Genomic DNA, 16,938 nt, shown 5'->3' on the forward strand with positions numbered 1-16,938 from the left:
TTTTTGGGGGCATGAAGAATACAATTCAATTTTTCTACTTGATAACAATGTCGCTCCCTGACACACTTGCCCCCCCTCCCAAGAAGTATGTAGAAATACATATTTGATGTCGTTCATAATTATGTAGATGGTCACCATCCTTTAATTGATAGCGTTACGAAATTATACCCGCCAGTATGTTATTTTTCCGTTCATGGAACACCCTGTACAGGTGACTGACATGTAGATGGCGCTGTTTATCCTGTCGGTCTCGTGGGCCTTCTTTGCCTACTGTCGGTCTCGTGGGCTTTCTTTGCTTAGTGTCGGTCTCGTGAGCCTTTTTAGCTTAGTGTCGGTCTCGTGGGCCTTTTCGGCCTACTGTCGGTCTCGTGGTCTTTCTTTGCTTAGTGTCGGTCTCATGAGCCTTCATTGCTTAGTGTCGGTCTCGTGGGCTATGTTTGCTTAGTGTCGGTCTCATGAGCCTTTTGTGCGTAGTGTCGAACTCATGGGCTGAATGACTCCTGAGCAAACAGTGAGCCCTAAAAAGGTGTACCAGGAGGAGGCAATAAAATGAAAGTAAACAAACATATCAAAGTATACATACACACACAGTAATGATAATAATGATAATTATAATAATAATGCTAAAGATATTGATAAAAGAAATAAAATAAAGCACATATTAAAAAAAAGGGGGGGGGGGGGACACAACATCCGAGGGAGAGAAAATTGTATACATTGTATGTTGATAAGCAGGCACAGGCATAATAAGCACAAATATGTATAAACAATTTTTTTTTTTTTGTTTCACTACCTTATCAAGGTCACTATTTAAACTCTCCTTCATATTGCCTAATACAATCAGATTCATGTCTTGGTTGTACACTTGTCGCTAGTCATCAGAACACTGGACATTCAAACCACAAGCACGCCCATTCATATGTAAAAGAGTAAGCCCCTAGCATTTCTTTTTCCTTTCCTCTACTTTTGTTCTTGTTATACTCTAGACTAACAGAATAGGGTGGTATGCGTATATTTGCATAACCCAACTTGACTCTATATTGGAAATGAATTTAATTAACGGTAGGCCACATGTAGCATTTCGCTCATCACTTTGAAATTTCAGTTTGTTAATGTTCGACCCAGTAACGGAGGTGTAGATATACTGGAAGGTATGCGCTGTATTATAGTAAAAAGCTTTTTCATGCCACATCCTGCCGAGTATAGTGTGTATGAAGGATTTCTATGTCATTCTGACTTGCAAAAGTCTCGAGAAGCTTTTTATTTTCGTCACGGTTATTTCACTAGTACCCATGGGTGATGTGTATTCTTTTTGTCTAGGCAGTATAGAACACGCTATAATCACCCTGAGTTATGAGGTAAGCATTCAATTTGATTTATCTTTCTTCTTTATAAAGTCAATCACTGCTGATCGAATTACACAACATGTTATGACACGTTTCACTGAAGGCTTTATAAAGCAAAGTTAATGCACGATGCAAACACTGGTGCACGAGTGCTACCATTGATTTCAGAGACGAAATTGAGGTATGCCTATAGATATGTGAGGGTGTCATTGCTTTTTGAATTAATGAGACAATACTGAGTACTGCTTCAACTTCTAACTGTCCCCTTTGGAGATGTGTTGATCACGGGCGACCGTTATGATTTATCTTTTACCTATGAGCTTATGTTCCACACTCTCGGTTCGTGCAGACGTATACATGTAGCTACATTTAAAGGCACTGTCTCTTTTGCTGGGGATGTAAGTTTGGACCCGTGCAGTTTCGAAACCCACATGATGCAGAAAAATTATTAATTAAGGTAATGCCACTTTCGTCCAGGTATAAATAACATTGTCATGTTTTGTATTGGAGGCTTCAGTGCTTCTACGGCTGCAAAATTTTACAGGCTTGTAGCTGTAAGAACTCTCCCAACTGATCATATATAAGATATGATGACAACAAGATTAGACATAAGCATCATGGTTATACAAATAAGGGTCAAAGTTCATACTTGATAAGGGCGATGTTAAAGTCGAAATGACCTTTAAAACACTTTATTGTCATGTTTCAATTTGTTTGTGTCAAAGACCTCTTGGTAAATACACTACTCAGATAGCCTGTAAATCAATTTTCTCGCACAAGCAGACACACGCGCAGATTTTTTCCTTGGTGTGCATGACAGAAACAATTTTATCTGAATTATGTAGGTACAAAAAACTCTACTTCACGTACATATCTCAATATTTCAAGTCACTATATGATGACATAAATGGTATCCCGGGGTACCAAGTAAGACTCAGCCATTTTGTTGGATTATTTATTTTTTTTTTAAAAGGTTGTACCCTGGGTGCTAAAAAGAGGAAATTATTTTGGTGCTGGAGCTAGCGCGCGCTAGCCACTGCACTGCACTGCACTAAAGCACACGCTAGTGGTATCGCAGCTTCCATGCACGCATAGTATAACATGCAGTGGCATGGAAATGCTATGTACGAGGACACACAGTGCATGCATTTTTCTCTGGCTGTCCTCAAGTGGACGTGAGGTGGCGCTACACACCGTGGTTACCCGGGGTACTACGGTACCCTGGGGTAATGCGTGATGCATCATATCACATCCTTTCGTTGTCGATCACTTTATGACTGATATCTGATGACGCCCCGCGTATCACCTCATTCATCTTCAAGGGACGTGTTTCATATCTCGTTTGTTTCTTACAATTGTCTAGCAATGCGAAGGAATTGCTGCTGGGTTTTGTTTTTCACTAGACTACCATTGAAATAGAATACCATTGCCTCCTCCTCTTCCCCTTTTTCCCCCCCAACAACCAAACTTTGATGACACTGACCATGGAGGTGTTAGAGGAGTGGAAACAAGAATCTCTCCTTTGTACCCATGCTCAGTGCTGCCAAGAAGTTATGCGCTCTATCCCAGGTGTTAATAAATTGCTTTAACCCTAAAAGGGTCGGGGGGGGGTGGAATCCGCCCCCCCTCGACGTTTCGCGCTATAATTCTGTAACGCGAGAAAGCCTCGTCGCGAGGCTTCTTGACTTTGTTTGTTCAAGTCTCGCGCAACTTTTGAGACCAAATTTGCAATGTCCATGCATACTTTTGCGAAGCCATGCCCATTTTTGTAACGGAATGTCGCCCCAAAACGGGCACAATTTTGTGATTTTGTGTACATTTCCTATGGAAAGCAGTGCTCTGTCATGAAAGTCATAAAAACCTGATTATTTTTACAATTAATCATTTTCATTGATTAATTTTATGCTAATTATGGTAGAAAAGTGGTCAGTGACAATTTCCAATGAAAAAACAAAAGTTGAAGAACAAAGAAATACATAAGAAATTCTGAAAACAATACATAAGAATTGAAATGAGTTTTGGAAGTTTTTGTGATGTACAATTGTTGAATATGCTAAAACAGATTTACAGATCAAAAATTAGACTCTCAATGCTTTTAATTAGGTTAAAATATGATCTTGAGCTTAATTTGCATAATTAATTAACTTAAATTAGAAACTGATTGTTTCAAAAAATCTTATGACACAATCTTGTAGATTATGACGTGGGTCTCACGCATGCAAAATTTCATTGCGATCGCACCACCGATGGCCGAGATCTCGGGGGGGGGGGGGGGGGGGGCGGAATCCATCCCCAAATTCGTTGCCCCCTTCCAAAGTTTTTGACAGCAATTACTTAGTGTGCAAAGAATGCAGGACACGTGAAGAAAATTAGTAAATGCTGTACTTCTTTAACCATAGAGAGCTACTAAAGATGCAAAAACACAGAATAGTCACTGACTTAATTTAAAAGACTTGATATTAAAGTACTTCCCTGGCAAACAATATTACGCACAAATGTGAGCAAGACAGTAATATATTTTAACTGTTTTTATGAGACAGTTACACTCCTCTTTTCAGAAGAAAAATTTCAAGTAGTTGTTCCATACAAAATTACCACCAAGTTCCATACAGAATTTCAACATTTCATCTGAAATACACTTTATAATTGTTAAAATCTCCTTTGGTCTCCATGTCCAAACTCTCTGGAAGAGCGGTTTGGAGCATGGAACATCAAAGTCAGTGAAATGCGAAGCATTCAATTGCCATGCTATAGAACCTACATGCATAAATTTGCACAAATTGTGAAGAGGTTCCACTTCTTCTCTAACACCTAACTGCACTGACTAATACAAAAAAGAAAAGATTGTTGCAAACATGATAAAGACAGTAGAAACGGCAATGATGATGATAAAGAATTATTGACTTTGAACAAGGGTGCAAACTGTGACGTCAATAATTTAAACAATTTTGCAGATTTGCTGCAAATGATTAGTCCACTTACTGACATCCCACATAGCCACGGAGGGAGCAGTCTCTAGAAGTTCAAGCAAGTTCTCCAGTTTGCTACTTTCAGCATAGTACTTGGCATCATAACCCTGGGCATCACACAGGTCAGCACGGGCTCCTCGCTTAATCAGGAGGTCAACAATATCCTTGTGTCCACTCTCACAGGCAATCATCAGTGGGGTTCTGAAAACAGAAATGCAAAATGCAAAATCATAGCACTTCCGAACTCCTAGTTCCAGAGAAGAATTTAAAAGATTTCTTAATTCAAAGGTCTGCTAAAAAATGAGGAACTAGCTCAATCCATAATATTTTTTAATGAATTTTCATTCAAAAAATGCTGTTACCATGGCAACATATTGTTCAACTTTGAAAAAAGATGAACTTCGTTTACACATCCACACATATAATAGTGGTCGCATGTGCCAAGTTTCAAGTCAAATGCTTACAAACTGAGGGAGTACGCACAATCCACATTATCTTTACCTGCTTTTTATTGAAACAAGGCAAGTGCCAAAATGGGTCTCGCCCACTCGCATTTGTGAGCTTTCACCTTGTGGTGACCTTCAACTCCCCAAGGGACATCTAACATCCACGTCAAGTTCATTGACCCCTGCCTGTGACCTACAGGTGACCTTCATGTTTGGTAAAATGTGTAATTTTGTATAAACACTCTTCCCTCCAAGTTTGATTGAAATTGAAGTCGTCAGTAGAGAGTTATTCAAGTTTTTGTAGCGTTACGGACGGACGATGGACAACGGATGGACGGACGATGGACGGACAGACACTACAGGCAAGCCCACAGTCTCCTCTCACTTACAGGGTGCTTACTCTGTCAGTTTGTGAGCATTTGACGTGAAATTTGGCACATGTGACCGCAAATGTGATTTGCAAACTTTGCAATAAAAATCACACAAAAAATATTGTGCATTGAGCTAACTCTCTAAGGCGTGACAGATTTATTATCACGAGCGTTCGGCCGCATGGGGAACGCTCGCGTTCCTCCTTTTGTTAGGGGACACCCCTATTCCTCCTGCGTGCAGAACGGGGGGCTTAATCCCTCTATTCATCAGCCTAATGAGGGCGTTCCTTGGACGCAACAGAACGGACTTGCTCACAAGTCGCATTCATTGCGTTCCTTTCCGCTTTAGGAACGCAAGGATTATCCCAACCACGTGCCTTCCGCGCACCGCTTCACCTATGAAAAGAACAATTTGCGCCGGCAAGTGCACAATTCACGGTGGACGCCAGAATTCCACATCGTTCTTGCCAGTTAAAAATAAATCGCGTGGCAAAAAACAGGGTGAGAGAAATCGCGCACTTCAGACAGTTTACAAACGATTGCGACTCCACATGCATTTTTAATCGTCAAGTACAGTCGCCTACGCTACGGAGTAACATTGCACCAGTTCGCAAAATTCTGTCGACTCGCAGTTTCCAAGCGTCATGAACAGGGCTGGTATTCCAAAAGTTTTGCCAAAGTTTTGCGATTATTCACAAGCAATAATTCACAAGCGAGAAGTTGCATTCTGGTTTACTTTTCGATGACATTAGTCAAGGCTCGACACTTACGGTGGCCCGGGGTCACCAAAAACTCACGTCGGGCCACCAAAATTTCAGAAATGAAGATTTTGGTGGCCCGATCGGGCCACTAAAAAAGTCGGATGTTTGCCTTTACTTTCGAAAATGAACAGCGGTAACAATCGGCTCCGTAAGATGCTAAAATAAATGTCATATGTTTGCTCTTAATTTTGGAAATGAATAACGGTAATATTCGACTCCGTATGATACTAAAATAAATGTCGGATGTTTGCTTATACTTTTTGAAATGAATAACAGTAAGAGTCAGCTCCGCACGGTGCTTAAATTAATGTCAGATAATTGATTTTGCATTCGGAAATGAATAAGGATAACATTCGGCTCCGGAAGATGCTGAAATAAATGTCGAATGTTTGCTTTGACGTTCGGAAATGGATAATAATAATATTCAACTTCCGTATGATGATAAAATAAATGTCTGATGTTTGCTTTTATGTTCGAAAATAAATAGCAATAACATTCAGCTCCGGAAGATGCTAAAATAAATGTCGAATGTTTCTTCTGACGTTCGGAAATGAATCAGAGTAATATTCAATTCCATACGGTGATTAAATAAATGTCCGATATTTGCTTTACTTTCGAAAGTAAATAGCAATAACATTCAGAAGATGCCAGAATAAATGTCAGATGATTGCTTTTACTTTTGGAAGTGAATAGCAGTAACATTCTGCTCCATACCATGCTAAAATAAATGTCGGATATTTGTTATTCCACACTGCTCGATTAAAAAAAAAAAAAAAAAAAATGTTACGATTCGCTAAAGTTTGTTATTATGCTGAAGGTTCGCTTTTCTTATAAGTTTCGAAATTTCGGACGTTATATAGCTGATTCGAAAACGAAGTTTCTTACCACGAATATGATAATTCCTTTACAGATAAACGACCCACCTTTTTTCCATTTTCAGATGAATGAACCATCTGAATATTTTTTTTTTTTCCGGAATGATGAATATCGTGCAAAGAAGTAAACGATGTCACGTTCAGAAATAAACCCATATTCCCGTCACAGGAAAAGATTCGGCGTTTTTAATTTTCTTTTAGCCAAAAATGATGTAAGTTTTGTACCATGCACGTAATTCATTCTCACATTTACGAACCTTCGGAATAATGCCACAAATGGTATTAACGAGCCCTAATACAATTTTGGATTAACAAATTTATTAGTTAAGGCATATCAAATTTGCGTGTTTTGCGGGTTCTGCAAAAAGAACCATCGGATTTACGAACCTTATTCTTCTTTCGAAATAATGAACATAAGGCAAAGGAAATAACGATGCCATAATAAGAATTCAACTTATTTTCTTGCCTCAAATATTTTCAGTACTTATTTTCCGAACTACTAACCCCCAATGTCAGACTAAAAATCCAAAAATTAAATAAGCTTTGCTTTCTGATATTTTGTTAATCCCAGAAATTAAAAGGAACAAGTTGTGTTATTCGTTTTCAGAGTAACGTAATTAATTTCATATCCCGATAAATGCACCTTCAGAATCACAAAATTCGTGCGGTTTCGGATTAATGAATCGTATTTATTTGTCACATTAACGAATATCAATCACGGCAATCACGGCCTGTCACGTTTGCCTATCTCGTCTCACAGCGTTGTTTCACGTCCGTCCCGTTTTGTCCTTGATGGCCTGAAATGTGACTGCCGTGGTTGCCGGGAACATGGTGTAAACGCGGCTTTTAGCTTTACACAACCCAATTCCACATCTCCAAGAGCCTGAAATGCTCAAAAGCGAGATTCTCTTTGAAGGTCGACTTGAGAATGGACAGGTTGGTATTCCTCCTGTGCGGAAGCAGTCAAGCTGTAGGCCTATACATGTATCCCCTTTCCATGGTCAACTAGTCATGTGCCATCAAACAATGAAAGTATCGATCGGGCACCAGCTACACATAGTCATGAATAGACATTGCGCTAATGGGCTCACAAACTCTTTTGTTGTACACATGAATATTGTCACTGGAGGCAGGTATCTACTGAGCTGAGCCTCTATCGCTGTGTACATCTTCATTCGAGTTTTATTGCGAAACAAGCACACGCGGATTAGTAACGGCATTGCACAAAAACCAAATCTCTTGAGAGATTTTGAAAGAGCGGGATCCGAAACCTGGACCCGTTTCTAGACACTGTACGTTTTAAATTTGATTTGAAAAAACAAACGCATATTCCCCAAAGTGCATGCAACTTTGCGATTTAAATGCAAGTGCGTTGCTGTGAAGATATGCGTATGTGATTTCGTATGATTCTGTCGAGACAATTTTTCAGTGCCGACTGAGTTGAAATAGGATGTGTGATTTTCCTTCCCTAAGTCGCCATGTTTTTATTTGTTTTGTTTAAATTTCTATTGCCATACTCTGAAAATGAATTGTTCTCGCGCTCCGATTCACAACATTACCGCTCTGTACGGCGCGGGCCAGTCTGAAATAAAAAGAAGAAGAAAAATTTGTTAATCCGGAAACGACATCTTTCGGATTACTAACCTTCGTAAAGATGAATATCTTTCCATCGTCGGACTTATTTAACTTTGGACTGAGATTTAAACCTTCGGAATAGCGAACTGCAATAACAATAATTTGCTACTATTTTTTCACTGACATTTCGTGAAGCACGATGCGTTTCGGTAGTTTGAAACGTGTAAATGTTGCGATGTCTTTCCCCTGCTAGTGCAGACTAAGTTCGGTCGCGGCGAAAGTTCCGTTACGAAATAAAAAGATATGATTCTTAAAGTCTTTTCAACAATAGCATGCTTCGGTATAGATTTTTATGCGTTTAAACGCAGTTTCTAGTATCGTACAGAAACCGCAAGTCTTTTCTGCAACGCTCTTGCGTTTTAAATACAGCGTTGCTTGTGATTTGATGGACTTGCATTTGACTTTTAGAATTGCGTTTAAACGCAATTGAGTTTAAGTTTCTTACAATTTTCTAGTGTCGGATGATTATCAAACGCAAGTCTTTTCAGCGTTCCGTGTGATTTGATGGACTTGCATTTGATTTTTGGGGTTGCGTTTAATTTGTAATTTTGCGTACGAAGTAAAAAATAATGCAGGTCTTTTCAACAATAACTCACTTCCGTAGATGTTTAGAGATGCGTTTAAACGCAGTTTCTTATAATTTCGTACAAAAACTGCATGTCTTCTCGGCAATGCTCTTGCGTTTAAATACAGCGTCGTGTGTGATTTGATGGACTTGCATTTGATTTATAGAATCGCGTTGAAACGCAACTGAGTTTTAAAGAAGTTCCCTACAATTTTCAAGTTTCGTACGATTATCAAACGCAAGTCTATTCCAGAGACTCCAACCCAAAGCACCTTCTGATCTGGAGATTCTCCCGCCTGACACCCCTAGCAAACGGGAGACTCCAAGTTGATGTGCGCGAAGCGGGAAGTTCCTAGGGTTCTAGATGCTCTCTGGTGCTGATCTAAGGCTTATGTTTTTTTCAACATACAATAGCAATAAGTATAAGAAATCCTTTTCAACGGGAGACACAGAGCCAGGGCGGGAGAAATCAAATCTCAAGCGGGAGAACGGGTGATTTTCCAAAAATGGGTTTTCGGCGGGAGATCTCCCGTCGAAAACGGGAGAGTTGGAGTCTCTGCTATTCAGAGTTCCGCGTGATCACAAGGACTTGCAATTGCATTTGATTTTCAGAGCTGCGTTTAATTTTCAATTTTGCGTACGAAAAAACAAACAAAATGATGCAAGACTTTTCAACAATAACGCACCTCCGTAGATGTTAAGAGATGCTTTTAACCACAGTTTCTAGTTTCTTACGAAAACCACAAGTCTTCCCTGCAACGCTCTTGCGTTTGAATACAGCGTTGCGCATGATTTGATGGACTTCATTTGATTTTAAGAGTTGCGTTTCAACGCAATTGAGTTTCAGGTTTGTACAACTATTTTCTAGTTTCATATGATTATCAAACGCAAGCCTTTTCAGCAACGCACTTGCGTTTATGTGCAAAGTTGCTCGTGATTTGATACACCTGCATTTAATTTTCAGTTGCATTTAATTACATGTAGTTGCATTTGATTACTTTTCTAAAAACGGGCCCAGGTTTCCATTAACGCTTCGGAATAATTAACGTTAGAATATTCGGTTAAACAGAAACACCTACACGTGTATCATGTTCTGATAATGATTTTCTACTAGGACCTTTATGTGTACACAGTTTGTGCGTTTTGAGAATAACGAGCAGGAGAAGAGGGGGAAAAGTGAACTGCTTTGGGTAGGCAACTACATGTAATTCTCCAAAGAATGTAAATGAATGTATGCCCTTTCATTTGTGGCGTACAAGACAATGGACGCATGGCGCGAACGCTACCACGCCGTACACTAGCGAATTACCGACTCTCGCGGGAAAACAATTCTTTTTCAGAGAATGAAAAAAAAATTATGTCGACTTAGACGAGGGAATAACCACGTATTTCAGCTCAGTTGGCACTAAAAAAATCAGGTCGACTTACGCGAGTTGTCGACTTCTAAATGTCGACTAAGACGAAGAAATTTTCAAGGAATAACAAAGGCAAAAATCGGGACTTTTTTATCGTGTCGACTTTACTGTACTATAGCTCCATAGTTTCAGCAGAGCCAGATGTGTATGTACCTCCCTGGTTTCAGGCAGGCAGCTCTCATCAGCTAAGCTCTCGCCAACTCCAGCACGTGTCTCCATCAGCATGCTCGCATTATACAGCACAGGGTTACTATACATAGCCCCTGTTCCCAGGCCCCATGCAATTGACACGATGTTTACGACCCATTCAGTGCGTACGCAAATTCCTTTACCCTGCGGTTTTGCCTGGCGGCAAACCTGCTTTGAAGTTCCTGGAAATTTCCACCAGCCTGTTGCCTGGCTGGCACGGCCATGGGTGTCAAGTTTCCGTCAATCTACAATGTACCTAGCTATTGTGAATGTTTTTCTTAATACACTTGTCACTTCATTACACACATTTTGCTTCACCTGAGAAGCTGCTTACAAGAGTGGTCTCACGCTCATGTAAGGGGAATAAATACTCTTTTGGATATACTTTTTGATTACGCCTCTTGTCGACGCAAATTAAGGTAATCACAGCGTTACTAACGCGTAATAGTGCGATGCCTTTGGTGGTTTCATTTGTTTGCTAATTTGTCCGTTTTTTAAGCTTCCATGAAATCAACTGTGTAAGTGTTCAGCACAAGACAAAGGGAAGACTTAATCCGGGCGTTCCCAAACGCTGGCTACATGGAGCGATGGCTTCGTGGTTGATTGGGCGCAGTGAAGTTCACGCTATTGTGTTCGAAACAAAGGCACTAAACAAAAGACTTTAAAGCTGGCGTTCCCGAACACGGACGGCATGGGCGCATGCCAAGCTCGAGCCAAGCTGGCTACTTAACAGATAAGAAGGCATGCCGGACGCGGGCGAACGCTCGTGATATTAAATCTGTCACGCCTAAGATTTTGAACTTTTGACTTGAGATTTGGCACATATGCAACAGATATGATTTTTTAGATGTGCAAAACACACCTGTTGTCAATGTTGAATAATGTTTTGCCATGGTAATAGAGGTGGGCTATAGAGGGTCAATTTTAGGTCACATTTTCAGAACATGCTCATCACACCTTAGTTTGATGACTTTTTGCCTACTGATACCATTTTTGAAAAAAAAGAACGAAAAAAATGCGAAATCCGGGGTGCCCCGGCCGAAAGCGTAAAAAATCCAAGATGGCCACCGTTTGGGCTTAAAAAAGACATTTTTGGCTATATTTAAAACTTAGCTATTTTTGGGTCTATTGCGATGGTTTTGATGTCTAACCCCATGTTTTAGGGGTCAAGGAAATGGATTATAATGATAATTTTAGTGTAAAACCTAGTCTTCCATATGGTACTGACCTTTTTCAAATATTTTGGGTTGAATTTTCCTTGTCGTTTACCCCTACCCCAACTGCTATTTTTTGCATTTTTTTCTGTATATTTTTTTTTCAAGTCATACTGACTACCGTACTCTTAATAACACGCTCTAGCTATCAATCTGGTGTTTTCTACCGACAATATAGCAAGAAATATACAAATAACTTTGTACGTTATACATGTATGTGTGATGCAGATACCGATATGTGGCTAGTGCATTCAGAATGCATGGTAACTGTGAAGCCAGAGCTTATACTGTATCTGCTTTGTAGTGCTAATCAACATTTAGTCATTTGAGTATAGTTGTACTGTAGGTGCACAATTTGAATTTAAAAAGATTTTAATAAGCCTTCTGTGATATGCCAATATTGTCCAGCCAAAAGTAATGTTTCAGCTGGATGATGCATCCCATGAGCCAATATATTGTACATGGAAGAATCTGCATCAGCACCTGTCTGTACATCAGCTTGCTTTGGGCATCACTAAAGTGCTGATCTATCTCTTTCATCTTTCCATGTGCTCAATTCCATATGCCTCATGCTCTTGGTCTCAACACATACCAAGGTACCAGTTTCATGCACCTTTGTATGTAATCCAATATCAAATGCAGAATTCATTGACGCTTACAGTAGTTCACTATCAACAGTTTCTTCCAGGATGGAATGGGCAGCTGGTTGTATGATGCCATTGATTGACTTTGGATTGAATGCATTCACCATGTCATCTTCAGTAGGCAGATCAGGGGCAGGGAGATTATCAGACTCTCCCCCAGTCAATAGAAAATTCAAGTTCACCTTCATTTCCACCTCAGAGATTTGGTATCAAGACCTTCACACGTGTGGGCGCACAATACTCTCAGTGGGATACGAGTCTGCTGTATGACAGCTCTCCACGTAAAAAAAGCTTTTGAGTTTTTTTGATGGGATCTTGGGTATCCAGGCATTCCTTGAGTTAGTCAACATTGTTAATGGGCCTCTCCATGTTTTATATTCCTGCAACAGACAGCCTATGCACATACTCTTACTGCTTGTTGTGTTTGGGCCATATTTTGGAATTGGAAAAGAGAACTGGAAATAACTAATGAAGTCAAAGATATTTATTACCTCAGCTTTAGGCACTTTCCTTCACAGAGAGCAAGATGATGACTTTACCATATGAATGCCATGTGAACATACAATGTGCATAATATTTGTTTGTCATATGGTACTGGTTAGATAATTACCCAAATGGTACCAAATTTCCCATCAAACGAGAGGACTCTATTGCTTTATAAAAGTACAGCAATAAACATGGTAGCTTTACTAGGGAAAAGCGAGCATGAGAAATAAGGGACCAAGTGGTGATTGTGAAACACCAAAACTAGGCTAAATGGTGAAAAAAATGACTGAGGTATGGTAAAAATGTGTGTTCTAGGCAAGACAGTGGATACAATGTACATCGATCATCCAGCCAAAACATTACATATTGTACCTTTGTGCTGGACAATCGACATACAATGGAAGGCTTATTCAAGTCAATTTACACCTACAGTAGAACTGTACACTTTGACTATTGTTAAAGGGCTAATGACCAAATGTTAATGGGCACTATAAAGCTGATACAGCGTAAGCACTGATTGCACAGTTACCATATATCCTGACTGCACCAGCCACATGCCAGTAGACGCCTATCTGCATTACACATATATGTAGAACGTAAGTTATTTGTATATTTCTTGCTGTATTGTTGGTAGAAAACACCAGATTGATAGCTAGAACTTATTATTAAGAGTATGGTAGTCAACATGACTTGAAAAAAATACAGAAAAAAGTGCAAAATCTGGCGGTTGGGGTAGGGGTAAACGACAAGGAAAATTTAACCCAAAATATGTGATGCGCTCCGTCGGAATGAGTCAAAAGTCGCAAAAAATGAAATCGTAGTTATGCCTATATGTGAATTCTGCAGACTCTAAGCTTTACACTGATATGTAATACAACTCATTTCGATATCCCTATAGATCATAAAAACGAATATTAACTACACTTATGATGTCAGTCCATTTTCTAAATAACGGAGAAAATCGCTCTCAAAGTTCAGGCTACGTTCAAGCTCACAACCTGTTTCTTTCACGGGACGAAACAATACAACAGTCCTGCTTAGCGACGGCGTTTACGCTCCATCGCACGCACTACCGTATAAGGCGATAGCTTGGGTATGTAAGATAATTAACCAATCGCAGGACAGGTCTGTCATTAACGATTCTGACCAATACGGCAGCCCAAATGTAAACTTCGGTGCGTTTGTGTATGTGCCGCTGCCGCCGCATGAATGAGTCGGTATGCGTTGTGTGTCGGCTGCGTTGTGTTTTGCCGCAAGTTTTTAACTCACAAACAATAGGAAACAGTAGAAAGAAAAAAGGCACGCAATGCGTCTTACGAGAAGCGTCTTTTAGCGAGGGCGTTGATCGCTTCCATTCTCCTCCCATGCTGTTGTCAATGGAAACTAAAGAGGGTGCGTTTAGCAAGTACCAATACCTAAATAGAACATGAGAACCTATTGTAGGCGGGCATGCAATGCGTCTTACGAGAAGCGTCTTTTAGCGAGGGCGTTCATCGCTTCCATTCTCCTCCGATGTTGTTGTCAATGGAAACTAAAGAGGATGCGTTTAGCATACAAGTACCAATACCAAATTACCCAAAAAACACAATCGCAAGATTGGCAAAATCCAAAGAAACTGCCAGAAAAAACGGAGGGATAAAATCCTCCATCTGAGTCTCAGTATTGATTCTACAGCGCATGCACACATGGGGGGCTCTCTCCTGACATAATATCGAACGAGTATTACACAATAGAATCCAAATGTGGAGAAACTAATCCAACAACCAAAGCCTTCAGATTTAAGAACCTCACATCAATTCCGCCTAAACGAATATCAGGCCCATTCCACTTTTTGAAGAAGGGACCTTCAGAATTGTGAATCTTAAAATTTCAATTTCGGATTAACAACGTTCGGAATAAGAACCTTTGGAACAAGGAACCTCTTGAATTGTAACAATTTTTTTTTTTTCATTTTCGGAATAACAAACCTTTGGAATAATGAATCCAGGGAACAATGAACATTTGGAATAACAAACTTTTGGAATAGCGAACCTATCAAATTGCCACCTTAAACCTATTACTATAAATCATCACTTTTTTAACATGTGTTTTCAAAGTAAGCACAAAAGCACAAACACCTTGACGATCTCTCTGCCTCTGTAAAATTCAAAAAGATATTTTATGACATAGAACTGCAAATTAACATTGCTTTTTATTGATGAGTATTGAAAAAAAAAACCACCCTAATGATAAACGCAGGGTTTGCATGTCTTCATCATGCAATTGTATACTGCATTATTTTTTTTCACTTATGACAAAATTTGAAATAAAAAACAAACAAAAACAGCCCCTCCAAAGAAATTTGGTATAACGGGAATGCACTTGCACTTCTTTTCTCTACGTGTTGGAGCTCAATCCCTTCTCTGTTTCTTCTCATTTTCACTCAACTGCTTCCACATTCTTTTTAAACTTTTATGTTTCTTCTTGCCTCTTGCCCATTACAGACTTCTTCCATCATTTCATCCTTTTCCTTTCAATATATTCTGACTGTGACTGTGTAGCACTTTTCAGATTTTATTATTTTTTTTTTCTTTTTGGTCGCGTGTTCAAGCTACATAGGGAATGAGAAAAAAATTGTTCTGAAGGGAAACATAAGAGTGTATAAAGGCATAGAATATATGACAATTACAGGGATGAAGACCAAAAATGGATGTGTTCTGTTTGAGATGGCAGTTACAGGTACCTTCCTCAAAAGATATACCCAGGTACATGGGGAGCATCTGTCACTAAAAAGTGACACTGTTCCTCTATCTCCTACTACATAATCCATGGACTTCTTCTATCAATGTAAATCCTTGAGTAAAATGTTTTACTTTTGTTATTACAGGGCCCGGTTTTATCAAGATAAAGTTAGCATTGACTGTGAAATCAACACTAACTTTATCCAACTTGAAGTCCGCTATAACTTTAAATCAACTTTAAGTTTCCGTTTTACGAAGAGACTTAATAGTCGATTATAGTTATAGCTGATCACCATGACTTAATTATTGATTTAGTCAAAACAAAAAACACAAGACGAGGCTGGTTTCCGGTACTGTCTGCTTAAAAACAATACAATACATAAAGCAAAACAAACAACAAAAACATGTATGTACATGATTGTTTGCCACGGCCATGAAAGCGTAGTCTGCTAACTCTGTTAGTGCACTGCAGTATGATTAGCGCTACAGCTGCTGAATTAGAAGTGTGTTTGCAACAGAACCACAAAATACACAGAACCGCAAAATGTCATTTTGCGTTGTATTGAAGAAAGTAGGTCGATAGGTCTAACACATCTCCGAGCTCAACGAAAATCTGCATACGCGCGTACCATAAAGATCCCACACACTGCACTACGTAGGATCCCAATAAATCTAACATTATAAATGTATTCATTGACATGGATATAAACGAAGACCTACAGTACTTGAGTAACTTAGGGTGTGTTTATGCTCAATTTGCGAAGGCAGAATCAGTGTTTTGAAACGCTGATTCAAAACGCCGTTCACGGGAGCACTGTTTATGCTCACTTTCTTCGAGTCTTGGAAAGAGCGTTTGTGATAGCTTTGCTGACCTCAGCAGAGGCAGGTCAAATTGGGGCGCGCGCTGCGATCGGTGGCCTGGCCTGGGAGAGCAGCTGGGAAAGACATGCGTATGCACAGTACATGGGAAAACTGCACAGGCAAGGGTAGCTGGCTGGCCGGACGCGCGCTTTTTCATGTGAACCAGAAAGGCGTTTAGATGACGTCGCTCTAAACACATTTAGAAACGCTGTTGCATTTATGCTTCCCCGTCAAACGTGATTAGTCAGAAACGCCGATCGTAAACGCACCTTTTTGTGCGTTTTGGATCGGCATTTTGAATCAGCGTTTCTATCGAAGTGAGCATGAACGCAACAGCGTTTTGCACTAATCACGTTTCAAAACGCTGATTCTGGCCCGAAAAGGGGGAGCATAAACACGGCCTTACTGTCCAAGGTGAAAGTCGTGTATCCATTGGTTCAA

General features: G+C 39.8%; 1 protein-coding gene across 1 annotated transcript in view; it reads right to left on the reverse strand.

Annotated features, from left to right (window-relative positions):
* Positions 1 to 16,938, reverse strand: part of LOC140230890 (uncharacterized) — a 297,769-nt gene that overhangs the window by 155,962 nt on the left and 124,869 nt on the right. The window contains exon 7 of the mRNA XM_072311033.1: positions 4,329 to 4,516. Coding sequence (XP_072167134.1) covers positions 4,329 to 4,516 — 188 coding nt within the window. The remainder of the gene's footprint in view (positions 1 to 4,328; positions 4,517 to 16,938) is intronic.

This window comes from Diadema setosum, chromosome 7, assembly GCF_964275005.1.
Source record: "Diadema setosum chromosome 7, eeDiaSeto1, whole genome shotgun sequence".
NCBI classification, from domain to species: domain Eukaryota; kingdom Metazoa; phylum Echinodermata; class Echinoidea; order Diadematoida; family Diadematidae; genus Diadema; species Diadema setosum.